Here is a 27,280-nt window from a genome sequence, read left to right on the forward strand (position 1 = left end):
TATGAAAAAAAAAAAAACCCACTTGAGATTTGCTTTTATATAAGACGCGGTTCAGTCAGTCTTTACAGCGTGAAGCTGCTCACAATGCAAAAGCTTTGGAAAACATCCTGATAACACAAAAACCATCTGGAGGTGAAAATGTCATAGAATATGTCATTTATTCTCTCTAAGGCACAGATGATGCGCTCAGACTATGTATTGGGTATATATATACGTGTTTGTGCCTATGTAGAAATGTTATCAGCTGCTGAATAAGATCTCATCTGTTTGAAATGTATGGCTTTAGTCCTAGTTTTCCGTTGTAAGAAGAAAGGCTTATATGTATGTTACATTCTTTCACCATCAGTCCAAAACTGTGATGCTGATGAGACAATATGTACAATTTCCCTGCGAGCTAAAGGACTGAAATCGTGTGTGTGTGTGTGTGTGTGAGTAAGTCTCATCCAGAACTTTCCATAAATGTAATTGAGTGTTAGATGATGTTTCCGAGTGCTTCTGGGAGCGAATACGGAGGTGTGAGAAGAGCAAGTCATTTCAGTAATGCTGCTGTGGTTGCAGGGAACATCCACAGAATATTGAATCTAATTAGATTTTAGGAAACCTGTGTGTGTGTGTGTGTGTGTGTGTGTGTGTGTGTGCGTGCAGGTGATGGAAAACACACTCCTTCCTTCCAGTGATTCCAAAGAAGCACCAGCAATGTGCCAACAAGTAGATGAAGAAGACCAGAAACTTTTAAAATAGTTTAAAATATCAGCTTTGTAAATGTTTTAGGAGGAAGAAAAGGAATCACGTAATGTGTTTAGGTGAGAAACCTCCGTCGGGCACGTTTTAATTAAGAATTTGAGAGGTTAAAGTCTCAAACAGCCGCGTGTCACATCAAAGAGGATTAAAGGGAACGAAGCAGAAGTGTAAAGCTGACAGTTAATAAGAAGTTTACAGAGTGAAACAGAATTATCTTTGACCTGGACCCCTGCTGCTGTGTTTAAATTACAGCTGACCTCTTCTCTGTTTGTCCAAATCTGTTCCTTTGTGGGTTGATGCTGGTTTTGAAACAGCATTCCTCTGTACAGTGTGTGTGTGTGTGTGTGTGTGTGTGTGTTATCAGACACCTGCTGTGTGCAGCTGCATGTCCCCAGACGGCCCACAGACACGCTGTGAGGTCCTGAACCCTGAACGGAAACTGATGGGGACAGACTCGTCCAGATGTGTCGCATATCAACTCCCCTCCTCCTCCTCCTCCTCCTCTGAGGAAGAGCAGGGAAGAGGAAGCTCGTAGTTGTTGTGTGTCACTTTCCATCATTAGGTATCGACTCAGTCATGTCCTTTAACCCCTTGTTGCCTGTTGTTGCCGGTTGATGCATATTCTATGTATACATTATATATACATAGATGCATACATACATAAATAAATATATATATATTCTATGCATATATACATATATATTATATTGTACTATTTTTATATTGTACTAGTCTATGCTGTGCTATATTCAAATGAACAATCTCCACTTCATTTAGCATCTGCTTGAATGCAAAAACACAATACATTTTTTTATGATTGTAAGTAAATTCAGGCAGTAAGGGGTTAAGTCAAGCAAAGACACATTTTGTTTATACAGCCGAAAATCACAACTCGCCATGTGCCTCAGGGGGCTGTACAGTCTACACAACCCTCCGTCCTCAGACATTTGATTCAGATAAAGAAAAATTCCCACGAACATCCCCTTAATGGAAGAAAGCTCAGGGAGCGCTGCAGAGGAGGGATCCCACCGACACACATGCAATAAATGTCACACGTGCAGAACAAATCAGCAACATCACAGTGTACAAGGAGGATCCAGGAGGACAAAACCAGCCTCGAGCCACACGACACCTGGAGAAGGTCACACAAAGACGATGCTCGGAGGCATGTGGGAGCAGAAGTGCAAGCAGAGGGTTCGAGAACTTATTAGAAAGTTTAGTTTTATTCTCAGTGGCAGGACTAACGTGGACTGAGACTGAGAGCGACCCACCGGAGGTACAACAGGTGTGAGGCCTGAACTAAATGAAGAACAGGCATGAATGAAACGTAGCGGTGAGGAAGTGAGTTTCAACTTTGGATTTAAAGGCCTCAACAGAGTTAATGTTGATGTCAGCAGGGATGATATTACAGAGGGAAGGATGATTATTCTGTACCTCTGAGGTGTGACAGGAGCCCTGTGTTTGAGCATAAGATGTAATGAGAGCAGGTATGAAGGAGCGATCCCATTTACAGTTTTTGTACGTCATCAAAAGCACCTTGAAGTCTGAACTGATATGAAGCAGGAGGCCACAGCGGTGAAGCTCGCGTTGGTGTGATATGATCAAATTTTCTGGTTTTATTTAAGATTCTGGCTGCAGCGTTCGGAAAGCATCCTTCATCTGAGCACTTATCGTGACAGTTACTTCTTTAAATGGCCAAATTACAGGTTCAGGTCAAACAGGTGAAACATTTCTGCATCACCTGAAATGTTACTATTGGCTCTAGAGTGCTGATCCTGCCAGTTATCAACCAGTTCAACAGTGAGATTTACAAATGACGGAGCAGATTCTTGAGGTTTTGGTGTTTTAAAGTGACGTTTATCTGAGCTGACTGATATTCAAGGACAGAAAAGCCTAATGTTCTGTTTTATGGCTCTTGTGACCAGCAGGGAGGTGAAGTGGAATAATATGTGACAATGTTTATGGTTCATTGGATTGAAAATGGTTTATATGGGCCTGGAGCAAAGCAAATTGGATTTCCTCATAATAGTTTGCATAATGTGATCCACTTTTCAGACTTCTTTAGTGTCAGCTGTGGCTGAAAAATAGATCTTAGTCTACTAAAAGTCTAAAGTCTATTAATCCAGTGCACACTGTGCTCGATGAGACTTTATCTTTTGACGAGAAGAAATTATATTTATCATCCTAAAATAAAATATTATGACTTCCTTGAATTTCCACTTTTGCAGTTTATTCAGCTAATGTTGGACAATATCTGAGTTGATGCGTCCACACAAGTGAAGCCACATGCTGCCAACTTTGTCCAGAACTTTCTAAAAACAAAAAAAATCTCCAACTGAGACAACAAGTGATGCTTATTAGTTCTGATGTGACCTCTGGTTGAGGTTTGATTAGGTTTAGACACAAAAATGACTGCTAATGTTAGGGGAGCTTCACCATCCACTCATCCATTTATCCAGGGACTAAGGACGGTAGTGCAGATGTCCCTCTCCCCAGCAATGTTTTCCAGCCCCTCCTGGAGGACCTCAAGGCATCCTCAGGCTGCATCACATACACTACTCACAAAAAGTCAGGGATATTCGGCTTTCAGGTGAAATTTCAGGATGAACCTAAAATGCATTCTACAACATCATTGGATGTTGGATGTGCCAGGATCAGGTGTCTGAACCGGTTCCACAGGCTCCTTTCTGTACAGAAGGACTCCCTCTGGATCTCTGAGGAACTATTTCGGCTGCTTGTCTCTGATCTTACTAGTCTGATTTCTATCCAAAGCTCTTGACCACAGGTGACGTCTGGAGCGCAGATCGACTGGTGTTTTGGAAGTGTTGTCATCATGGTTACAATAATAAACACTGTCTATTGTTGGGGGATGACTGCTTTCATCATTCATACGCTGCCTTTGCCATCACGTCACTTGAATGTCGCTTCAGGGCGCTGATGCTGCAGGCACCGTCTCACAAAAAATATGACGTTAAAGTTCAGAAGATTGTATAATCCCACATATTAGCTGTAAGAGAGGTGGATGAACTCATGTTTTACAGCCTGTTGCTCAGCAGAGACGAGGAGCCGCTGATGTCGGTGTGTAACCAGCTGCGGCTGTGTGATGAGCTCAGGGACAGTCGATAGTGAAGTACAGGGTTTGGCATGTGATTGAGCCTTTAGTGCATCATCGTGTTGACAAGCAGGCAGGATCACAACCTGAACAGACGAAAAAGCAAAGACACAAACTCTGAATGAGGTGTTTTTCTCTCCTTTATTTCACAATAAAACCCTCCACTCATTATTCTGCAAGGGGGAGTGCATGACATGCCTTTTACCCACATGTGTGCATCGTCGGCATGTTCACGTCTCCCCGTCGTCCTTTGTTTGCTCAGTGACGGTATGTCCCCCCCCCTGATGTCTGGACTGGGAGATCAGTGCACTTGATGACGTCTATGATGGATGTTTCATTGACAAGCTTCAGGCTCCCCTCTAGAATTCATGAGGAGACATTTTATAGAGAGGATTTGATTGATAATACACATAAAGTCATGATTATGTAACATTTAATATATCATATATATATCAAATTACCTCATGTATAATGACTTTCTGGAGAGCAAATCTCTTTCTAATTTCATCCTGGCTGCATTGTCTCTTATTTATTTGCTGCTTGTCTTTATGTTTCAGGCTGTAATTCAGTGTTTTATTTCACTGTGTCTAAATCAGCTTCAAGTATTTTTCATAGATTTACACATAAATACAGCTCTGTGACATTTACTGACATTTTCTCTTGTGTTTGTCAGCCACGTTTTTTTACTTCACTTTGTGCTTTCTGTGTTTCTGTGGACTCCAGACGTTTCATCCTAAAATAAACTCAGCCCATTAAGAGGAAGCGTGTGGGCTGACCGAAGGCGTTTCAGTGGATGTAAATGTGAGTCCATTCATTTCTAATTTGTGTTTATCGGCTGTGGTATTTTAATGTTTACAGATAACGCTGGGAACTGGGAAGAGCTTTGATATTTTCACATTTGACCCAGCCGCTCAAAGACGTGGACAGCACTGATGGTAACAGGGTCACGAGGTTGATTTGCAGGAAGTGAGCAGCCAAACATGTTCCCCAACTGAGGAGTAGTAGTTTTTTATCACTGCATCTGGAAGCCAGGCGCCATGTTGGCATTGATGGACAGGACTGGCTCTGTCAGTAGGGTGAGTTAGACGGAATAGGTTGTTCAAAAAGGCAGCCGACACACCAGATGGAGGCTATTAAGGTACCTTCAATGTGAACACACGGACATAATACATTATTACTATGGCTCAGTGTGAAGATCATTATTTCTGATGACAAAATTTCCTAAATACCCCAATTATAGAAGAAAAGACCCTCTGAAAATCATCAGTTTTAAGTGTTTTCACTATCAAAGTGTGTCAGTGCCTGTTGACTGTACATCACCGCTGCAAACACAAACTGCTCACAGCTGATTCGGTGCACGTTTGAGGCCAGAATGTAAAGAAATATAAGCCATGCACCAGATGACAAGTTAACTAAACGTGGTCTTATGTCGTGTGGTTATATTCCAATATGCTTTTCACATATGTCATTTAATTTGCTTTGAATAGGAACGTGTATGATTTGGCTTTCTTTGGGACATAAACAGCATTGATCACTGTGACATGCCTTTGATTCAAATAACCAGTTCAGCTGGTGCAGGAAGACAGATTAGATTTCCTACTAAGATCAGGAAACTCTCCAGCTCCCTTTTGATGACAAATTATCAAGCATGCGTTCATTGAGGGTTTTCAACAGACTGCAAATTCCCTGTCTCAAAAGAAACGTACATGCTTTGATTGGCCATCAAAGCACCCACCTTCATACTGAAGGGTTCATCTTAAGAGTTAAAGTCCCTCCTGTTTTAGGAAGCTTGAATACAATCAGAATCACTTTGCTCTTTTGCTTTTTATTTAGTCTTGTATTGAGTCCAAACACACTAGTCTGCAGTACCACCAGTACCTGTCCTCAGTGCCCTAACCCTAACCACAGTGGAGCTGCTCTCCCAACTACAGCATCATTAGAAAAGAAACACGATCAGCATTATCTTCACAAGGACCGACAACACCAGCAGCAGCAGCAGGTCCGTCCCCGCTGACTGAGAGGAACCCTTCAGAATGAGAAGTCTGTTTTCTCCTCCATCATTAGTCCTGACCGAGGTCAGGAGTCAGGACAACCACCGAGGACTGCAAAACAGAGTCAGAGGTTCGCTGTCCTCACTAACACATGCACGAGGCGCCGAGTTTTCAGCTGCTTAACAATTTTCACCAAATAAATAAAACAGGCACATCTTTTTTAAGGTGTTATTTTTGTCCTGGTAGGTCAACAGGTTATTATTTATGCTGCTGACCACTGTAGTTTATTGTAGATTCACCTGTACAGACCCAGTTTATATTAAATGTGTTAGTAGTAGAACATGCTGGAAGCAGTGAAGCCTGGCAGTCGCTCCAGCTGCCTGTGACAGTGATTTGGGATAATGTACCTGTGATTGGCAGAGAGTTGGGTTGTTGCTCTCCTCGTTAGTTTGGAAAGTGGGAGTCAGAGTGAGAGGCTCCTTCAGGAAGCTGCCAGCAGAGTTAACAGGATTTTATATGTTGGCTATTTCCCACAGCAGCCTGTTTACAGGTTGCTAATGAATTGTCAGTAAAAGCAGGTAACAGCTTGTCTTCTTACGGGAGATTAACAGTTGTTTCTGGTGTCTCTTCTTTTTCTGATTGTCATCTCCAGCTCTGAATTTGTTATGTTTCTTCCAAAAATTGTTTCCAATAAAAATAAAAAACCTTTCCTGGAAGTGTGTTTAGCTCACTGGAACCTTGTAAACATGACACGTTAATCAAAATATAAAAATGTGGGATAGTTCAGGCTCTTCTGAACTTTTTAAATATCCTACATAAAAAGTATTACAGCATTTGTTTGCATCAGATTATGATGTAGCTCAAACAGGACTTTGAATTAATCTGCTTGATTCAAAGCATTTCTCTTGTCATGTGTTTGAGTGTGTAATCTACTTAACTGTTAGAGTTTCAAATGATTATTTTTGATACTAAAATTTCTGCATCAGTCCGTTTCAGGTTCCAAATAATCACGAATAAATGTCCACATTTATTTTTTAGAATGCATTTATAAAACAACACCTGACCTTCATTCCCTCAGCCATTCAGCACGAGCTCAATCAAAGTGAAAACAAAATGGCGGCTCGATAAGACAGAGGGTTTCTTAAACAAGACCTGTTGCTTTGAGGCTTCCTGTAGCTTTGTCACGCCGGCGTTACAGCGCGTTAAGCCCACAGCCTCTCTTTGTTCTGACTTGTGAGCAGGGCTTAATGAGGATATCAGGTTGGAGACAGACAGCTGGCTCCAAATTACAGCCTCCTCCCAAAGCTCGACTCTTGTGCCTTGTGGAGAGACGCTCATTGATCTCCTCTGTTTACATGTTGTTTCTCTAAAGATTTTCGCTCTCGCGTGGTGACAGATGCTATAGAGTTTCAGAGGCCTCGTTTTAATCAGATGATCGAGCTGAACTGTGCGCATTTCCTCCCTCTCTGATGATGGTCCGTAATTGGACAGTCGAATCCTCACATTAATCACCATTATCTCCGAACACTGTTCACATTCTTTCCATTAGGGTGGCTGACGTTCATTAAGATGATTTGTCATTTAAGGTGCAGCATCAGATTCAAGAGCATGTCACAGTAATATGATACGTGCAGCACAACAGCACAACAGCACAGCAGACGCTTCATTTCACGTTCATCCAGATGGGATCAACCTGGGGAGAGGACACACTACACAAACACACACGGTTTAATGTAACATTTCTACCTTAAAGGGAAACTGTGTCCGTTTGCAAATGAACTTTTCTCCGTGCTGACTGGACCCAGAGCTTCCAACTCATTTGCCGGCTTGAGGGCTGTTGTTCGAACAGATTGTGCTTTCGCTTTTTTATTCTGCCTGCTGTAAGAAATAGATTTTAGTAGTTTAATGCTGGAATCATTCGGGGCTACCTACATGAGAGAGAGAGTGAGACCATACAGTTACCTGGATGTTCAACATGTTGAGGAGGAGGAGGAGGAGGAGGAGGAGGAGGAGGAGGAGGAGGAGGAGGAGGAGGAGGCTGTCAGTCAGTCACTGCCAGCCAGTGAGGACAGCAGCACAGTGACTTCTGGTTGTTGAAGGAAGGAAACAGCCCTCTTTTTTCTTTTTAACTGGAAAAAGAAAAAAGCCCAGTTTGATGAAAAAAAAAACAACTTTCCGGTGGAAATACTTTTTAAAAAAGATCACACTGTCGCCGTCTGTCAGTTCCTGAGGCTGATAATGAGACTGAATGCCGTTTTGTTTACCCTCATTCATTCCTTTATTGAATATCTGGACAAATCTGATTTGTGGTCGGTGAATCAGAGGTCTGGAATCAGGTTAAAAACACACTTGAACAGTTGGTGAAAAGGCAAAACAGAAACAGAAATATGTTGTGGCAGGTTCCAATATTTTCAGCTTGGTTACTGATGTTGCTGATCTTTGGCATTAAGTCTGGCAATAAGAGTAATGACAAAATGGCAAAATGACATTATATTGGTGAGATGTTCAAGTTTGAGTCTGATCCAAATTTTATACTCTAAAAAAAGGAAAAACTACATCAGTGCACTTGGTTCATCATCTTACTTTACACCTTTAACTTGCTAAACATTTGTTAATTAGCACTTAAGACTCATGGGAATGTCATTAATCTTGCAGATATTTGATCATAAACCAAAGGTCGTCCTATAAGATTAAGTCTAGTTATAAGATTCAACTGGGAGTCATCCTCTGGGGACCATGAGCGTCTGCACAGTGTTTCATAGCAATCCATCTTGTGATTGTTGAGATGTGTCAGTCTTGACCAAAGTGGCCTGTGGGGTTTTTTGTCTGTCCGTCTGAGCTCTTTCCACATGCAAAGCTGACATTTAGCAGATGTCACAATACAGCGATGAGAGCTGTTTTCATACCGAAGTGCATTGTGGAGATTTAAAGGGATGTTTGAGCCTGTTGTAGAGATGTGAATGGATCTTTAGGGAGGTGAATGTATGTCCCTCAAAGTGCCAATGTGAAGGATGCAAGTCAGAGACTGCAGCATCCACGTGATAGATAAAGTGGGAGATTAACAGAAGGCTGCTTGCTGCACTGAGGCCTTGCAGCCTACGGGGGATTGATCCGTGGTTTCTCACTAAAAGCCATGTCCCATGGTCCCATTATGATTATACTCTGTTTATTGTGATGGATGAATCAGCTGCCGTCCCACAGCGAGCCTCTCTCTAAGCATGACAACAGAGAGATACCCGACATACCTTATTATTTATTTATCATCATCTGGTGTCATGGAGCCAAATTCTTAAACCACTTTCTTAATTTTCCAATCACCTACTTCCACATTTATGTGTCATCTTCACTGCCATCACATGTCTATGCGGTCTTGGCTGAAGTACAAAGGGAAACATAGAAATATTAACCACCCTGGGAGAAGTGATTCTAAAGCTGCAAATGAGATGGTGTTAACCTTTCTGGTGGTAAATTATGCAGACGCCCCCTTTGTGAATCCTTGCCATGGCAGTCGGGGAGTAATATGCTCATCATGATGGATGCAGATCAGGGTCCCACAGGTGCTGATGACATACAAATCACAAATGATATCCAAAGATCACCACATCCACACTGCCGTGAATTAATTTCAGACTCTAAACACACAAGTCACACAAACCCCCATAAAGACGACTCTGTTAGGCCAGCACGTGTGCTTTAATGACACTTTTATGAGCACTAATGCTGATAAGTAATTGAAAGAGCATATGGCTATGGAAGTCGTAACTCTCACAGGGTGGAGGGGGGGGGCAGTAAAAGCCTTTCTTCTCGTGGGAGAGGGGGAACTTTTTGTGAATATAAGAGAGGAGAGTGGGCCATAAGATGTTATTATATGTGGGACCTTTATTGGAAAATGGTTCATTAAAAGGAAAAAGGCAGAAGAAGAAAATATAAAAGACCTTATTAGAAGTAAAAGAAAAGTGTGTGTGGGTATAGAATAATAAAACATTTGAATAGATTCACAAAAAATTTAATTAGCAAGGAACAATGAGATAAATCCCCCGACTCTGTGAAATGGATAAAACAGAATGAGAAGCTTTTACTGTCCACAGGAGCAGATGTTTAACTTAACAGCACACTGGTTCTTTCTTTAAATCAAACCTGGACCGACTCTGTACTGACGACAGGCTCCGCAGAAAGACGTCACTGTGACTTCCAGTCCATCGAGACTGATCCTATTTGTTCCCCTTCCGATGGGAAGCTTCCTGACGGCATACGGCGAGGATGAGTGTGTTCAGATCTGAAGTGGATAACGAGGACACACAACGTATTACAGAACAGTATTTCAGATTTCCAGGGATCAGTAGAGGAGCAAGTGTAGTTATTAGTAGTGCTGTATGAGTGCACTGGATGATCATGAGATGAAGTCCGTTATGTATTTATGTATTTATGTATCTTTATATTTGTGAATATGGCAGTGTGAGCACTTTGGTACGCTCCTATTTATAATATATATTATTTGATTATCATTTATTCTATTGAACTTACACCTGAAATACCTGACTTTTTTGGACACTTTTTTGGCATCACGACATCACATATCATCACCTTTTAACTTGATGTGGTGAACGTGTCAGCAAACAGTTGTTTATTTACACATTCAGGAGCTACGGCAACATTTTCCTTCATTTGGAGTCGTGCTTGTGTGAACCTGGTGAATAGAAATCCACAATCCGCTCTCTTTTAGCTCTGTTTTTGGTCTCCGCGTCTGTTTCTTTAGCTGCTAAATGCTCCACCATGGTGAGCACCAGTTAGTCTCTACCTGTGTCTGTCTGCTGTTTGGTGCCGAGCAGGTCTGTCGCCTGTGCAATGGGTTTATACGGCTTTTTCTCTGAAAACAGCTGCCTGCTAAAAGAAAAATTCTACTATGAGAGCAGTGAGAATGAACCAGAACAGTAAAGTTTTGGCCCCAAACTACTACAACTAAAGTCCACGGCCAACTGACTCCAACTGGGGAGCCTCCTAAACCCCAGATGTTTTACCAAACTCAAAGACACGACCCCAGCCTTCACTTTGACGATGTTAGGCTACAATCTGTTCAGTACTGAGGTCATGGTCTGGACCCAGTCTGTGTCCATGGGCCTGTTTTGTGTGTGTTTTTTCTATTGTTATGAGTTCCCATTTGTAAAGCACTTTGTAATCAGTGGGACATTTATAATTTTCAGTATTTAATCTACTCTAACAAGAGTCCAGTGTGTGCATGACTATGTCGGGGACAGCATATCTCCAGACCGTCTGCACGCTCGGTGAAATCTAGTCACCCGAGTAACGAGACCGGAAATGTCATGTTGACTTTAACGTGGAAAAGGTCTGCTGCTTTGGGCTGTGTGTGTTTTATTATGCAGACATTATCTTCTTTCAACACACCCAAGAGTAGTTCAGCTATACCGCTCCGACAAGCACAGCTTCCCGGCTTTCTGTAAACACACACATGCAGGATCTGTGCTTTTTTGCATAATGATGAATATGCTTGAAAATGCTGAGCATGTGGGATTAAAGGGATGCTGCCTTGTTGAGTTGCAGGGCCATGTATTAAGACAAGGCTGCGCCGGCTGTGCCCTCGGGTATATAAAAGAACCCGACTCATCACAGAGCGGAGCACAGCGCAGCACTCCCAACTAGTGTAGAGGTCATCCACATAGCTGATCACAGCGAGATGAAGGGGAAACACAGTGGACAGCAGGATCAAAAGCATCTGGAATGAAGACAAATATCCACTCAGGCATCATTTGCAAAAGAAACATGAGACAGAGAGAGAGTGAGAGCCGAGGAGCCTTACACTTAAATGTGAAACTCCTCGGCATGTATTCAGATCACGTGGAGCTGTAGTGCAGGCAGTGATGGGCTGATGCAGGTTGGTGTGACACCGAAGCACACTTCAAAGGAGACAGAGCGCCGTTTTGTTGTGCCGCAGGTGTGAGAGAGACGCTTCAGAGCCCAGCACAGCTACGAATCTGACTGTAGGAAGTGAGCTGAAGTTGTCTTATGTTTCACTGCTTTGTTTTCCAAAGGAGACACTGACAGCAGTAAAGGTGAGGAGTCAGAAACAAGAGAGGCAAACCCACAGACTGTCCTTGTGTCAGTGGGTGTCAGTGGGTAGAGGACTGACACACAAATGATGAGAATATTTGTATTAAGAATATGTCGATCACTTTAGTTAAACCTGGTAGTGAGCAGGCTGCCTGTTAGAGTATAAAGGGTAAAAAGAGTAGGTAAAATAAGTTAAGGCTTTTGTTATCTGTTTAATTTCATGCTTTATTGTTATTCATTCATTTCTATGTTGGAAAATTGTTAATAAGGACTGAAAAAAAACTATTATGAGAAGTTTATAGTTTGTATTATTTGTGTGAGAAGGATGAACTAAGAGAGAACTTGCAATTTTGGTCAGATTTACATAAAATTCCCACCTGATGGGATGGGACTGAGCACAAAGCAGTTTTAGAGTGTGGGGGGGGGGTGCAATTGCATGCAAAGATGTGTGAATTTTATATTCAAATTTGCCTCCAGGGGTAAGAATTGCCGGCATGTCTGAGGATGTATTTCATGTTCAGACATTAGAGGGAAAAATGAGAGAGAGAGAGACTGGAGGAAAGTCTGAGAGTTCACCTGCCAGTGAAGAGCTATTTCCAGAGGACATTAGTATGTGAGGTTTGTGCAATCTCTCCCGGTCACCTTAGTGACGCTACTGCAGCTGTGTGGTCCCTCACCGGCTTCCCACCCGTTAATACTGGGAATTGTGTTAACTGGAGTTAAGCAGGCAGCAATTTAGGCTGAGAATGAGGAAGTGACTTTAAGTGGCTTAAACACTACATGGTTGTTGGTGCCGGACAGACTGGATCTAGTATTTCAGAAACTGCTGCTGATCTGATTTTCACTCACAATCATCTGTGGGGTTTGCAGAGAATGGTCTACAAAGAACACAAATATCTAGTGGGCCACGGTTCTCTGGGCAGAAATGCTCTGACTGACTGGTTTGAGCTGATAGAAAGGCAACAGCAACTCTGTGAAGGCACAACACATCCAACCGTAAAGCGGATGGTGGGAATAACAAGAATCTCACCCTCCACTTGCTTAGGTTTCCTTGCTACCTAATGAAGTGGCTGGTGAGTGTTTATAACCAGCAGGGACAGATACTCTGGATTATTGATCCTTAGAAATGGCCGATAATTCTGCTCCTTCACAAGGGGAAACCACTTGCAGGAGTTTCTCATTGTACATTTATTTAGATTTAGATTTAGAAATAAATGTCTCCAAAGCATTTTATAATCCGTTTCCAATAACAGCCGGAGAACTTTAATTGCTCTGTTCATCACAGTGTTCACAGTGATGGTTTCCCAGCAGCATCACAAGTTTCCAAGAAAACAGACCTCTCTCTCTCACACACACACACACACAGGCAGAGCTACACACATCTTACCTGTGACATCTCACCTGCTGCCAGTGTATTTTCACTCTGCCATTAAACCAACATGACATTTTCCCCTGCAGAAACCCTCACCTCCACATTGATCTTTTATTCACGAGCATCTTTTGTTTCAACCTTTTTAAAAAGATTCTGTTAAATGTTCCCATCACTTCAGATATTTTTTTCAGTGCTTTGATCTGACCTTCTTTTCTATAAATACCACTTTAACTTCTTTAATATATTTTGTTGACACTTGATCCGTCTTCGGTGTGATTGGTTATTCATAGTAGCCACAGTATCAGTATCAGATCCAAGGTAAATTTCCAGTTAGTAATGCTGCAGATGACAAAGCTCTTGAAATCAAATCCACAAATACTAATTAAACGAAAAAGCTTGTTACATTTGTGGTACTTTCCAGAGACACCAAATAGGAAGCATATATCCTGCTGCCAAGGTACCAATAAAAACAATCTCTGACGTTATTGAATTACAGGAAAATGTGAGACATCCAGTTAATTTATGTCTTTAATACCCTCAGATATTGACTTCAGGTTTTCAGGGGACAGGGATGTATACAGCTGAGTGTCATCAGCATATATGTGGCCTAGAGGAAGTACGCACAAACGGAACAATAAAGGACCAAAGGCTGGTCCCTGCAGAACACCACATACCTTAAAAAACCTTTTTCTTTAAAAAGAGGCATTTGTAGATGTAGAAGTGTCTAGATTGGACGTCTTACATGGTTTCTTTTACGAATTCTAGTGACTAGAAGTCAAGCTGTAGTTTACATCCATGTCAGTCCAGATCCAAGACGAGTGTCACCAAGTCAGTATCCAACCAAATGTGAAATATGGTCACAGTTGTTCCTGAGTGATGGCGTTGAATTTCACAGAACATTATGTTGGCACAGTGAAATTGACATTTGACCTTGAAAAAAAAAACATTTTCATCATTTTATCCTGTTGATGTTTGCATGAAATGTTGTCATGATTAGCAACGAGTTTCAGTTATGGCCCAAACTGTGCTCTGTGAGGTCACAGTCAGCTCAACCTTTGGCCACCAAAATCTAATCAGTTCATCCTTAAGCGGACGTTTGTGTCACATGTAATGAAATTCCCTCCCAGTGTTCCTGAGATATCAAGTTAACCAGAGTGGCATGGACAGATGTTCGGACAAACGCAAATGCATAATGCCTAGCCGACACAGAGGCATAACAAAAAAGAGGAAACACTTTGGATTCTGTTGCATTTTGTCAATATGTGGAAAATAATGATGTTTTTATTATCAAATACTCGTGAAGACTGTCTGCATTGGCAGAGAGAAGATCTGGTGTTACAGAATAAGGAAGTGGTCAAATGATGTGGCGTCAGACTTTGGTTAGAAGTGGACACAGACGACTGCTGAAAGCATCTCTAAGCCCAGATCTGGTAGTTAATGCATGAAAACATCAAATATTCTTTTTGTTTTTTGTCTCTTTGTGGTTTTCCTGCATACATCTGTCATGTAAATGGCATCTATGTATAGAAATGTACCTCCTGGTGTTTCAGTAAAGATGCATGTAATGTGTAGACCTGGGATATATTTTATTACTTTATATTCATGGACATCAGAACCAGTAGAAAGAAACATGGAGTAGAAACAGAAAAGACCACAAGTTTAGCCTGGAGCTCTACCATTTGAATGCAGTTTTCCCAACTTTGCCATTCACTGTACTGTTATCCCAAACATCACATCAGTCCGGATGCAGAAAGACGCAAGAGAGCATTTTCATATCAAAAAGCAACATATCATTTCCTGAGGTGGCATTTCTAATATCCAACATTTCAAAGAATTTGAACAAACTTTACAGAAACATATAAAGTAACTGGTCCACCAGCCTCAAGCCTCCATAGTCAGAAATGTTGATCTTACGCAGCAGATCAGCGACGTTGAGGTTACAACAGTAAGATGAGGCATTTATTGTGACATCTGAAACCATTACCAAGCTGTCTTAGATAGATATATCAGCAAAACCTCATTCACTCTCAATATAAAAATTGTAAATATAACATTTAAAGATAATTATCTAACCCCTAAGTTGAAACGGTAAACTACAAAATCTTAATATTACAGTGCCACATGTCTTTGTCTTTATAGTGCAAAATTATTGAACAAGCAACATCGGTTTTATGTCAGAATTTCATACATCTTTAAGGATGTAAAACAATGTTATAAATTATTAAAGCCGCATAATACGTTTCCAGTATCAGGGCAGAAAATTATATATATACTCTATATACATGTAGACGCTTTCAATGTTCATGTGTGTACTTTCACACATTCTGAGAAGAACAACAAACCAATCCAGCAAAGGGAAATTACATGAACAGCAAAAGCAAGAAGACTGTTTTCCCAACATATTGTGCAGTGAGTGAGCTGTGGGGTTTTCCAGTGCCGTGAAGTTTCCCCTCAGCGATACAGACACATGCTGGTGCTCTGGTACAGGTACATGTAGGCGTCACAAAAGAGACGTTTGGCCACACCTTTCATGTCACGGGGCACCTGACCGGCCAGCTCAGCGGGAGACATTTCCAGGTACGTGCCGACCTCGGGGCAGGCGTGAACCTCTGGGATGTTGAAGCCGTCTCTCTCCCCTGAACATAACGCACAACTGAGCCAAAGAGTGCATGCACAAAGAGAAAATGCATCGCAACAGTCCACTCACCTTGTCTGTCTGCCATGCTGTCAAAGAAGATCCAGTCTTGGCTGTTTGGTCCGTGTTTGATGAAGGACACGTAGTGACTCGTCTCGATGCAAAGCACAGCGAACAGCTCCAGTTTGTCTCTGGTCAGAGTCTGAGGAACGCCACGGCCTAAGTAACCCACGGGGATCTCCAGAGGCGCTGGTTGATGAGAGTGACGTTGAGGATGAGAGTGCACCTGAAAAACAAAAGAAACACACGCAGTTAGTGCTGCAACTGATAATTATTTTCATGGGAGAATATTTGGTTTTTTTCCTCTTAATTATTCAAACTTTTAAGATGAAAAATCAAAAGACTTTTAGCACTACATACTGAACTAATCCCAAAAATCTAAGAAACATTTTTTGCACAAACAGATTCATTCATTCATTCAATAATTCAGCCATAGTTTCCTATAAACTGGCAAAGGTTAAATAGAACAGAAGCTAACTGAGGTGTTTTGATCAGGCCATATCCTCAGACTGCTGGTGTCTGATGATCAGTAGATCGTGATTTACTTATTAAGATATTTGTCAGTTTCCTTTCTGTAACAAAGCTCTACCTCTTCAGTCAGAGCAGGTGCAGTGATAACAGTCAGTCTATATCCTCTATACTCACTGAGCCCTTAATTTTATGCTACAGACAGACAAAATGCCTCGGGTGTCCAGACAGTGTTAGATACAAACCACACCTGAGATGAACACGTCTTGCAGAAGATTTTGAACCCCGTCTGACTAAAAAGAGGATCTTTGAAACAGTCGGTGCACTCCTCCTGGGCCAACTTTCCACACAGCATGCACTGCTGAGGACCTGAAACAACACAGCACGTGGTGCATTCACTGTGTCCATTTGTGTTCAGTCATGCTAGTGTGCTGTGTGTGTGTGTGTGTGTGTGTGTGTGTGTGCATCGCTACCTTCAGAAAGGAGGTCAGTCACGTCCAGCTCCAGAGACGGAATGATCTTATCAAACATCTTGAATTTCTTCCCAAAGCGAGGCATCTGGAGGATGAGGCAGGAGGGCACCTGTAATTGTAAAAAGACAATAAAATGAGAAGACGACACGTCAGAAAACACTACAATGAACTCACAGAGCCATCTACTGGAGAGTCAACACAGAGAGGGAAAGCAGGTGGGAGTATGTTGGTCCTTAAACAAAGATAGATAGATGGATAGATAGATAGACAGATATACTTGAATGATCCCTGGGGGGAAATTCTGGTGTTACAGTAGTATAGAATTAAAGTGACCACCACCATGAATACAAACAAATAAATAAGCAAAATAAAAATGTACAAAATGTTGTGTGTTGCAGGGAAATAAATACAAAGTGAAATATACACTATAAACAGTACCAAGTGTACCAGATGTGCTCATTGTTGTCACAGCTTAGAAAATGCAAAGATTAGGATGTTTAGTCTCATTGAAATATAATCAATAGACAGTTTAATTAACTTTCAATTTAAATCTTTGCTGGGCATCATGCCTCAGCTAGTGCTAATCACTGCTCAAACATCACAGCTGTGGTTACTGAGCATGTTTGAGGAGTGTAACATGTAAATCCATGTGACCTCACCTCTGCCAGCTTGAGTCCTGCACTGTAGAAGGAATGTTCCAGCAGCTGCTGCACTGTGGGCAGCACCAGGCTGTGGTTCTGGTCCAAGAAGATCTGATAGCAGTAACTCTCCTGCACTTTCCCCCCCGCTGAGCTAAACGGGAGAGAAACAGAAATGTGAAGCGTGTGTGCGACTTTCTTTAAAACTCTATTATATCAAAACGACATTGTGGGAAATAGCACTCAGCTGTACAGTTTGAGAAGAGGATCCAGTGCAAGAATGTGGTGCATGATGACAGTGAGGAACTCCTCTGGATCTGAGGGAGAACGGCCTCATCAGTCACGTTCAACCAAAAGAACAAACCAGTTGTTTGAGAGGCTTCCTGATTAAACTGACCCTTCTCATCAGTGGTGAAGGAGTGACTGTAGCCGTGTTTCTGCAGCTGCTGCCGGAGCTTCATGATGTGGCGCCCCTCCACAAAGCCCTTACTGCAAGCAGCATACAAAGAGCACGACACATAGAGTATTTATACATTATTAAATTACCACAAAAGTAATGAGGGGGCTTGTGGCACACATAAAAGAACACACCTGCGTAGAGGGTTGACAATGTCGTAGAGCAGGGTTTTCTGGATTGGGGCATCTTGAGGTTCTGTTGATTTAAACAGCATGGAGTCTAACACAGAGGAGCAGGAGAACAAGCTGAAAGCACAGACGGAAACAAGAGTTATAATGTGAAAAGCCACCTCATTACAGTACGTTGTAAAACAAAATGAAGGTTTTTAATTTGGCTTCCTTCGCGGCAAGCCCTCAGTTTACTGTGCCATAAAAGAAATATACCAGAGATGTACAGAGATCTGAAACTAGCTTGAAAATGTTAATAAACAATAAACAATAGTGCACACACGGACCATTTGCAAAGCAAAGGGATGCTCAGCATTTCAAAATGTATAATTAACAGCCAGAAAAAGGCACTGCCTTCATGAGCGGATATGAAAAAACACTAAGAAGATGAGTGTTTGCATCTGCATTACTGTAGAACTCTAGAACTCTAGAAGATAGTGCATGTTATTTGTGCAGTTAATGGGATAAAAGCAGTTCCAATGACAATAAAAATATCACTTATTGTCACATGTTCGTCATCCACACCTAAAGAGGGCAGCATCCATGTAGCAGGAGTTGCAGTGGCCTTGGATCCCCTTCATTCGTCCAATCAGAATCTGGTTAACCTGCTCCGTGCTGATAGGAGGAACATTCTCCATCCTCCCTGTGTGGTGCTCCGTCTCTCTCTCTATGGTAACACACACACACACACATCACATAAATGATTATTACAGTGTGCTACTTAGCCAGCTCACACACACACCCGCCCTTTACATTCCTGTGTGCTCTGACAGGCGCTGATGTTAATATGGTTCACAAGCTCATTAGGACATAACCACGTCAAGGAGCACTTGAACACCACTGACGCACAGTCGAGGCAGAGCAGTGCGTCAGTGTAGCTGGTCATGCTTGGCTGTTTATCAACACAGCATTAACGTGTTTGTGTTTGTTCCTTCTCTGTTTCAACACAACAATCCCCCATAAAGAAATTGTTTGTTGTGGAGGAACCTTACTGGCCTGCACAGATCGCTGACCCCGACCCCACTGGTTTTAGAACGACAGCTACAGCAACCACATGTGGGCGTCATGTGCAAATGTGCACGTATTCACATGCTTTTGGCTGAAATAGTGCATTTAGTTTTCTTTCACAGCAGGATTTTAATCAAACTCATCAAAATCAGCCAAGTGGGACTGAAAACAATCTGCTACTCTACTCTACACTGTGTCCACAAGGGGGCACTGACAGCCCACTCAGCTAAAAGAACACGTGCATGTCAGCAAACAGCAACATAACAGAAATCGACCTACCTTCCTTGGAAACAGCACTCTGCTTTTATGTTGTTTTATCTGCTTTTATGTTGCTTTTCTGCTTTTATGTTGTTTTATCTGCTTTTATGTTGCTTTTCTGCTTTTATGTTGTTTTATCTGCTTTTATGTTGTTTTTTAGGCTGCGTTCTTAAATGCTGTTGCTTTTTAAATGTCTTGTGTTTTTTAATTGTTGCACTTTGAGATTTGTACCTCCAAGTGTAAAGTGCTTTATAAATAAAATGTATTATTATTATTATTATTATTATTAAAATATGAACAAGGAGTCACTCAAGACCTGACCTGTGCCTTCCAGTTTTAACATCCTCTCGCTGTGATTGGCCGATGTGCTCTGAAATCGTGAATCTGGGCTGCAGGAGCCGAGCTTCACAAACAGAGCTCTCCTGGGGGGGCATGTGAAGAAACGCTCTTTTTTGAAGGTGCCGTCACTCACTCCATTCTCCTCCTCCTGGTGACAGATACACACAGAAGAATGTCGTTAAAGAACAACTGTAAAAACAACAGGACACCGATAGCACGATGCATGCCAGCACAAATATTACCAGCTCTAGTCCTGCCATGGTTTCCTGACGACCAGGGAGAGTGCCGATCCAGCGGATGATTCCATATGAATTGCCTGTGCCCAAGGACACCTGTACCACAGAGTTCACACTCAGATCCATGTACAGATCATCAGTGTCTGGTTCCACCGGCGAGGTATCCACGTCCATTCTGTCTGGTTCTACAGTGAAGAACATGTTTGGGTCAGATTTATTGCAAATGTGGGAAATAGCTTCACAGTTATCATGTAAGGAGCTGCTCAAACCTGCAGGCACCTCCCCTTTGGCAACCAGCTGAAGTGGAACCTCAATTTCTCCCCCTCTTTTTCCATTCTCATCGGTGTCCTGAAGACACCAACACAGAATTAGAGATGTGCAGCACAGAGAGTCACAGAAAAGGTGACTTCAACAATTCCAGCAAGACTTTCAAGACCTTCTTAATGTTAATCACAACAAAATATGGAAACTTGGGCCAATTTTATCATTGCAAAGATAAATAAATCAACAAAAAAGCAAACACAGTTGGTCAGATATTAGGAACTAGTTTTAGTCAAAGGAGGAATTCTGCATTTCAAAACATAATGTTAAGGGGAAAACACTTACTGTGGAGATCCTGACAATATGTTGTCCGTCCTTCTCCTGCACGTCCACCACCATCCCATGACGACATTTGTCGCTGGTGAAGTAAGTGACTCTATCCCCGGGGCTTAGCTGCTCACTGTCAGCCTGTGGGGAGAGCTTGGGGATGGAGGCTGAGTGAGGAAGCACAGGTCTGATTCTGGAGAATGGGACAAAGGTGCCACAATCTTTCGCACAGGGGAAGAAGTTTTTAAACTGGTAGCGTCCATCATTATCGCCCTTCCCCTTGTCCTTCCCCTGGGGGACAGAAGCACAGCAGCACCTCTGAATTAATATCACTTCAACACTCTAAGGAACACTAATTTTTAAAAATGGACAAAGTTATGTACTGAATGGGACATTTTAAAGTAGACACAAGTAACTATGCCTTTGCATTTCTCTGTAGTGTTTGTGAATTACCTCATTCACATGTCTGTACTGCAGGTTAGTGCTACCTATATATCTGATGTATCTGTACAAAGCTATCATTGGTCAATATGTCAGCCAGGCCAATTGAATTTCACTTAATGACATTTTGACATGTCCATCTCTCTGTTTTCTGCCTCCACACCCTAGATCTTTGTTTGAGAAGCTAAAAAATACAATTAAATGTGGTGTTGAACATAAACTATGTTCTGTGGGTTACCCTAAATAACAGAGACATGGAAAGAAGTGTCCCCACTTAAGTTTTTAATGTACATTTTCAGTGATGGGAGAAGCACAGCTCGCAGCCACACAGCCTCTGTGAATTATACTCTACTTGTTACACAGATAGTTTGTGTGCAAAATAAACTGTTTACACACTGTTTACATACATAATGTGAGCTGCAAAACACAATATCTACCTGTATGTGAACATCACAAACCCAATTCCACTCACCTCTGTAGTGTTGAGGCAGAAATATCTGAGATGCATGTCTCAAAACATGAGCAAAGTAAACCAAAACTATATGCATGGTCAGATCAAGCCCCACCTGCAGCTCAATGCCAAAAAACGTTCCCGTTAGAGGAGAGGAATACGACGGCTGTGTCAGTCTTCCGATGTAGCGGATGACGCCTCCAAGCCTCTCTCCTTCCTTGTCCACAGTCACTGAGGTGCCCTCCTTTAGTCCTAGTGCTGTCCGAAGAGCGTCTCTCTCTCTGAACCACTTCAGCCTCTCAGCGTCCTCAGGCAGGGCCTGCAGCAGCTCAGCCTCCTCTGGACTCAGCTCCTCCATGCTGCTCACCTCCAGGCCGTAATCTAATTCTGAAAGCGAGTCCATTACGATGACGGGCAACTTTTGGGGATGATTCTTTCTGAGCTCTGTTTTGTGCTTGTGTTTACTGAGGTAGCATATGCGGCCGGCCTTGATGTGTCCTGGGGTGTCAGGTTTTCTTGTTATGATGAAGTACAGGTTCTGGTCTGTAGAAGTCATGGTGTGGCAGGGCACTGTGAAGAAACACACACACACAGACTACACACACACACACACACACACACACACACACAGAGTACATACACAGGTGTTAGCACAATAACAACACCTGTTATCAAGCTATCTAAACACTCTTGCTAGCTAGCTAGCTAGCTAACTAGCTAACTAGCAACAACTGTTAGTCAGCGACGTCAAACGGAAATCACAGTAAACATTCAATGTAACGTCAGTGAATAACTTTAATCTGTAAAAAAACCATATCTGATTGTTTTCCTACTTCTTCGACGATGTGCGACAAGAGTTATTGTTACCTTGCTGAAGAGCTTCAAAGTTTGCTTTCTGTTTTATCTTGACAGTCTTTGGTTGAAGTCCAAACCAGCTGCCGTGAGTTTCACTTCCTGTTTCATTTCTTTGCTCAGCGGCGTCACCGGCTCTTCTCTCCCCTCCAGAGGAGTCCGACTCTTCAAATAATTTATCAATAGTAATGATGCGCCTCTTCCAATCAGATTAAATCATGTTTGGCAGCAGAATTTGAGATTTTGTGACGCTGTTTTCAAATCAGTTGACAGGCAGGCAGGCTAGTGGGCAGGAGGGAGCCCTCAGCGCGGTCTGACAGGCAACCAGTGTTTAAATTTGGTTATGGTTTCCAATTAAAAAAGAAAAGAAGAAGTGTTTTCCCACAGAATACACCTCGGATGAAACATAAATATACACAATCTACACACTCAGAAGAGGCTTGACTCACAGAAAATACTAAAGCCTAGCAACTGTTTCTCATAGAGTGATTTTTGCTCCTTCTCCAGAGCTGATACGTAAATGTGAAGTGCTCAGTAGAAAACTATTATTCTAGTCATTAGTTAGGACTACACACAGAGCTTTCAGTAGTTTTCTATGGGCCTGCTTCTTTGCAAGAAGCTCTGGATAATCTGTGGATTATCCAGAGAAATGTTGGCAACTGTTGTTGTTGTTGTGTAATTTTTAATACCGTAGCAGGACACAGAAAATAATCCACCTCCTCTGGGTTTGGGTCATGCAGAAATCACAGAAAACTCGTGGAGGCTCCAGCGCTTCAAAATCTAACTCATTCTGTGCATTAACTTGTTCACATGTGCAATTCTTCAGCTTCTATCAGACTATTGAATGTAAAGGCATTATGTTATGTTATCTTTATCTTTTTATTTAATCAATTACTGTGTAAATGAGCACAGCTTGAATAAAATTTACAATTTACATAATGTAACTACTAGTCTGCATAAAATCCTACTGACTAATTCAGTCAAATAAAATCACATAAATCACATTTCTCATCTATTTAATGACGTCTCAGCCTGAAAGACAAAGCTGAGGGCTAAACGTTATTTATTCTCTCCGTTCTGTGATTGGACAATATAAATACGTCATCTTCAAAGGACAGTTTTCGTCGCGGGTTTGATGACGAAACCACTCGGTTGTAAACATGGAGGAGAGAGAAGCGCTGAAGAGGCAAATTGAACTTCTACAAAGTAAATCTCGCTTTTTTAGTGCTGACATTTTGCTCGGTGGCAGGCGGGCGGGAAAACAGATTTTATTTGTTGCGTCCTTTTAACGCTGAGCCGTCGTGTGGACGCGGGGCCGCCGTTTTTAAGAGTTTAAATCAACGGACGTTAACCGTTAGCTTCTCCTCCAGCTCCACCTAGAAACACGCTGGTGTCTTTACCTGCTCTTTACACCGAGCTGCATGTTAGAGACATGTCTCTAATAATCTCTATATTCAACTTTCATCCGAAGTAAATACCCAGTTAAAGCTTAAAACAGGCTAATTGTGCCAGATAGCTCAATATAGCTAACTGGTCAACTGTCAGGTTTAACGGCAAACGGTTGGTTCATCAACAGATTAGCCTCACAGATGACAAATAATCTGAGATTTCAGTTGGTGGTGTTTAGCTGTCTGTCCCATTTAGGAGGTCACAGTGTTGGTGGGTGACAGAAGAGACGGACAAGCTACACAAACTGGGGGTTATCTCCTCAAAAGATCCTCCAACCTGATGGAAGCAAATGAAACTGAGTTTAAACGGGGGTTTTCAGTCCCAGTAAAACCTGTTGACTGTTGTTCTCCAGAGCAACAGGGACGCTGACTGTGAACACCACAAACTAAATTCTTTTCATCTTAAAACGGAGCCAAAAAACTGAGAACTAACTCTTTGCTTGTTTGTCAGTTTAGACGTGATTATACAACTATAAATAACTGTTTTCTAATTCCCAGATCTCATCAACAAACATAAGAGCGTCCATGGCGACACCCCGTTTGCGAGAGATGAGCAGAGGCATCCAGGAGCGACATCGACATCAGCCACAGGCAGAGGTCACAGCACGTCTGCCATCCATCCTCACAGCTCCAGGGGGAGGCCGTACGCTCCTGACAGCCGTGGAGGTTGGAGGAAAACGTACTCGCTGAGAAACAAGAACCCCCAGTCCTCTGCTGGACACCCCTCTGCTTCTGCCTCCTCCTCTGTTCATCAGTCTGGATCCCACAGCAGAAGAGGGGATGATGGAGACCAAACTGCCACTTTATCATCAGGGATCCCTCAACAGAAGACAGATGGACATATAAACGACAATGCAGGAATTGGTGGAGTTGCAACGGAGAAAAAAACCACAGTTACTCTTAGAAAAACACAGGCGCCTTTGTCTCAGCGTGAAGATCAAAAAGGAGGTCCAAGCTCGACTGGCACTGGCCTGCAACATGAAACTCTTCACACACAGACTCAAGGATTTCAGCAGAAGGCTGATAAGAGAGATGGAGTCCTGCCAGAAAAGAAAGTCAGTGGAGTAGAAGTGCCTTGTTCAGTTAAGGCTGACCCCTCAGCCAGTTTACACAGCAGCTGCCAAGTGCAAATCAAACCTTCCCTGACAAGTAAAACCAGCACTGAGACTAAACTGACTGTTACTGCAACAACTCCATCGGTTCTTACGGCCGGGAAAGCTGCACCAGCCGCCTCTGCTCTGTCTAAAGTATCAAAACAACCTGCCGCTAACCCCACATCTCTCACCAGCCAGCGCCAAGTCAGTGAAGCTTTTCTGAAAAAATCCAAGTTCACCTGGGTAAAGAGCCAGAATGTTGGAGGAGTGGAGCCTAAACAAGCTAGCTCCATTTCCTCCCCCACAGGGAAAGCTGTGACTACTGCAACGTTGATCTCTAAAGCCGGAGTTGCCAGTGGAAGCTCCTCCTTATTTGCCCACAGTAAGAGAACCCCTGCCAAGAAGTTACCTCGAAAGCTAAGCCCGGTGACTGTAGCCCCCAAGATCTCCAAGTATAAATGGGTCTCCTCCACTGCTGGAGCCCAAGCTAAAACATCTCGGAAATCACTGTCGCCCAAAGCTCTGACTGTTTCCCACAGAGCTCTGGAGAAGGGAGAAGCCACCAAGAAACACCGAGCGGTCTCTGCTCCCTCTGCTAAGATAAAGAAGGGAATTGCAGGTTCCTTTAACATCTCCTCGCTGAGTAGCCGTTACCGCTGGAAGGCTGGAGGTCCGAGCACCTCCACATCAGTGATGGAAGGGACAACAGTGGCCCGTCGTAGATCTGCCTTCCACTGGACGCCAGAAAAAAGCAGCAAAGGAGTGAAAGGAGGGCTTGCTGCTTCCTCATCTGTAAGCCAGCGAATCTCCCTCACACCCTCCTCCTCCCCTGGTGGGTTCAAGCTCCGCAGCAGGATGAAAATCATCAGGAGGTCTGTTAGTAGGTAAGTAAAGGAGGTGTGCACATGGTTGGATTTACAGTCTTTTGATAGAATTTTGCTCTGATACCTTCTTTGATTATGCTCCTTTCATTTTTTTTTTTACTGTAACCGTCTTTTGCCAGAAGGTGGCAGCAAAGTATGACAGACAGATGTTTGCAGCTACATAGATTAAATAGATTGTTCTCTGTGTCACTGGCTTAAGTTGATCGTAGCCACAATTGTGTTACTGTCCCCTCTCACCCTCTGTCCTGTGACCACAGTGAAGGTGGGTCAGAGAAGGGGACCAGCCCGTCAGCAGTAAAGTTCTCCCCACGGGGCCGGATCCACAGCTCGACCAGGAGTCCCGCAGGGGTGAGGAGGACTCCCTCCAGGGAGCTTGTGTCTTTTGGTAAACACAAGCTGAGGCGGCTCTCCCCCACCTTATTAAGGACAAGTAAGGAGCACACACACTTACGACTATAGCAAAGGATAATTCTCATTATTGTATCGCTCAGTTTCATTCAGGGCATTTTATTCCACACTGTTTTTCTGTCATGAGTTCGGTGTGACTGATTGCTCTAATGAGCTATCAGCCAAATGCTCATCCATAAAAAAATAACATTACACGGTTAAGAGGGAGCATATCCAATCTGTCTGTAGTCCATGTAGTCATTTTTTAATATTCCTTCTCTCTCTCTCTCTCTCTCTCACTCACAAGCATGTGGATCTCAGCAACCATACAGTAAGACCCACAGCAGCTAATAGTTCATAACAGTTCATAAGCATTTTACACTGAGGCTGTTTGGTGGTGCTCTGATGATTCACTGTCCATCAGTGACCATCATCCAGCTCAGTCTGTGCTGTCTGTGGTTGCACAACATCATCAAAGCGCTTTGGGCTTTTCCACAAAGATTTTCTGTAGATTCTCACTTGATTCTTTTGAGTATTTATTTTCTTCTTGGTTTATATTTCCCTCAACTTTAGCACCATGTCTCCCTCCCCAGTGCTCCCAGTCTGCAGCCAACTCCATGCTAGTAGAGTATTTAGTATTTACTACTTTATATACTAGTTTTTGTAGAACATTGATTTGCAGTTTTGTGCTCATAGGAAATGATGTCGTAAATATGCTGAGGGTTCAGTCAACCTGTGATTTTGAAATGACGCTGCCATTTGTAATTCACAAAGAGGAAAAAAAGATTTTTCAAAGAATCAATCAACAATCAGTGTTGGTTTTCCAAGACCTTCCTGGAGCTGCTTTTACGTCCTGCATACTGATTTTAATTTTCTCCAGTTAACCAGTGTGAACACACACTTGCTTATAACTGGTATGTAGTGTGGAACTGGAACAAAGCTCTCAGGTAATTGGCCCTTCAGCTGTGACAGCAGCAGTTACATCCGTGTCCAGTAGAGGGCAGCAGCACACACCCATGTAGTCCCTGTGGGGGCTTTGTGTTGCTGAGAGAGGCTTACAGCAGACTATAAGAGGAGGAGGGGGGAGGTTAATTGATTGCCCAATTCAGCCGTG

At 42.6% G+C, this 27,280-nt stretch overlaps 2 protein-coding genes across 3 annotated transcripts in view; one reads left to right on the forward strand and one right to left on the reverse strand.

Moving 5' to 3' along the window:
- Positions 1-14,849: 14,849 nt before the first annotated feature.
- On the reverse strand, positions 14,850-22,550 carry cyldl (cylindromatosis (turban tumor syndrome), like). 2 transcript variants are annotated; one of them, XM_070832371.1, is made up of 15 exons: positions 22,369-22,550; positions 21,617-22,096; positions 20,628-20,900; positions 20,291-20,369; positions 20,028-20,206; positions 19,768-19,933; positions 18,706-18,847; positions 18,148-18,258; positions 17,954-18,045; positions 17,810-17,873; positions 17,578-17,710; positions 16,919-17,027; positions 16,696-16,814; positions 15,990-16,203; positions 14,850-15,918 (listed from the first exon to the last, which is right to left on the reverse strand). In XM_070832371.1, the coding sequence occupies exons 2-15, from the start codon at positions 22,055-22,057 to the stop codon at positions 15,734-15,736; spliced, it is 2,307 nt and encodes a 768-aa protein (XP_070688472.1). In that variant the 5' UTR covers positions 22,058-22,096; positions 22,369-22,550; the 3' UTR covers positions 14,850-15,733. The 2 variants fall into 2 exon arrangements, with proteins under 2 accessions (XP_070688472.1, XP_070688473.1); XM_070832372.1 differs by lacking the exons at positions 21,617-22,096; positions 22,369-22,550 and adding an exon at positions 21,523-21,573.
- A 946-nt stretch (positions 22,551-23,496) lies between these two features.
- zc3h3 (zinc finger CCCH-type containing 3) overlaps positions 23,497-27,280 on the forward strand; it is a 55,675-nt gene continuing 51,891 nt past the window's right edge. Inside the window, exons 1-3 of the mRNA XM_070832398.1 lie at positions 23,497-23,559; positions 24,300-25,779; positions 26,037-26,209. Coding sequence (XP_070688499.1) covers positions 23,514-23,559; positions 24,300-25,779; positions 26,037-26,209 — 1,699 coding nt within the window. The 5' untranslated portion in view covers positions 23,497-23,513. The remainder of the gene's footprint in view (positions 23,560-24,299; positions 25,780-26,036; positions 26,210-27,280) is intronic.

This window comes from Pempheris klunzingeri, chromosome 6 (assembly GCF_042242105.1).
Source record: "Pempheris klunzingeri isolate RE-2024b chromosome 6, fPemKlu1.hap1, whole genome shotgun sequence".
NCBI lineage: Eukaryota > Metazoa > Chordata > Actinopteri > Acropomatiformes > Pempheridae > Pempheris > Pempheris klunzingeri.

What these genes read in the sequence shown, in the direction of transcription:
- cyldl (XM_070832371.1), bottom strand. Translation starts at nt 22,057, where the DNA reads ATGACTTCTACAGACCAGAACCTGTACTTCATCATAACAAGAAAACCT. An exon ending in CTTCACCACTGATGAGAAGG is followed by an intron (nt 17,874 to 17,953) that starts GTCAGTTTAATC and finishes GTTCTCCCTCAG; the next exon opens with ATCCAGAGGAGTTCCTCACT. An exon ending in CAGGACTCAAGCTGGCAGAG is followed by an intron (nt 17,028 to 17,577) that starts GTGAGGTCACAT and finishes TTACAATTACAG; the next exon opens with GTGCCCTCCTGCCTCATCCT.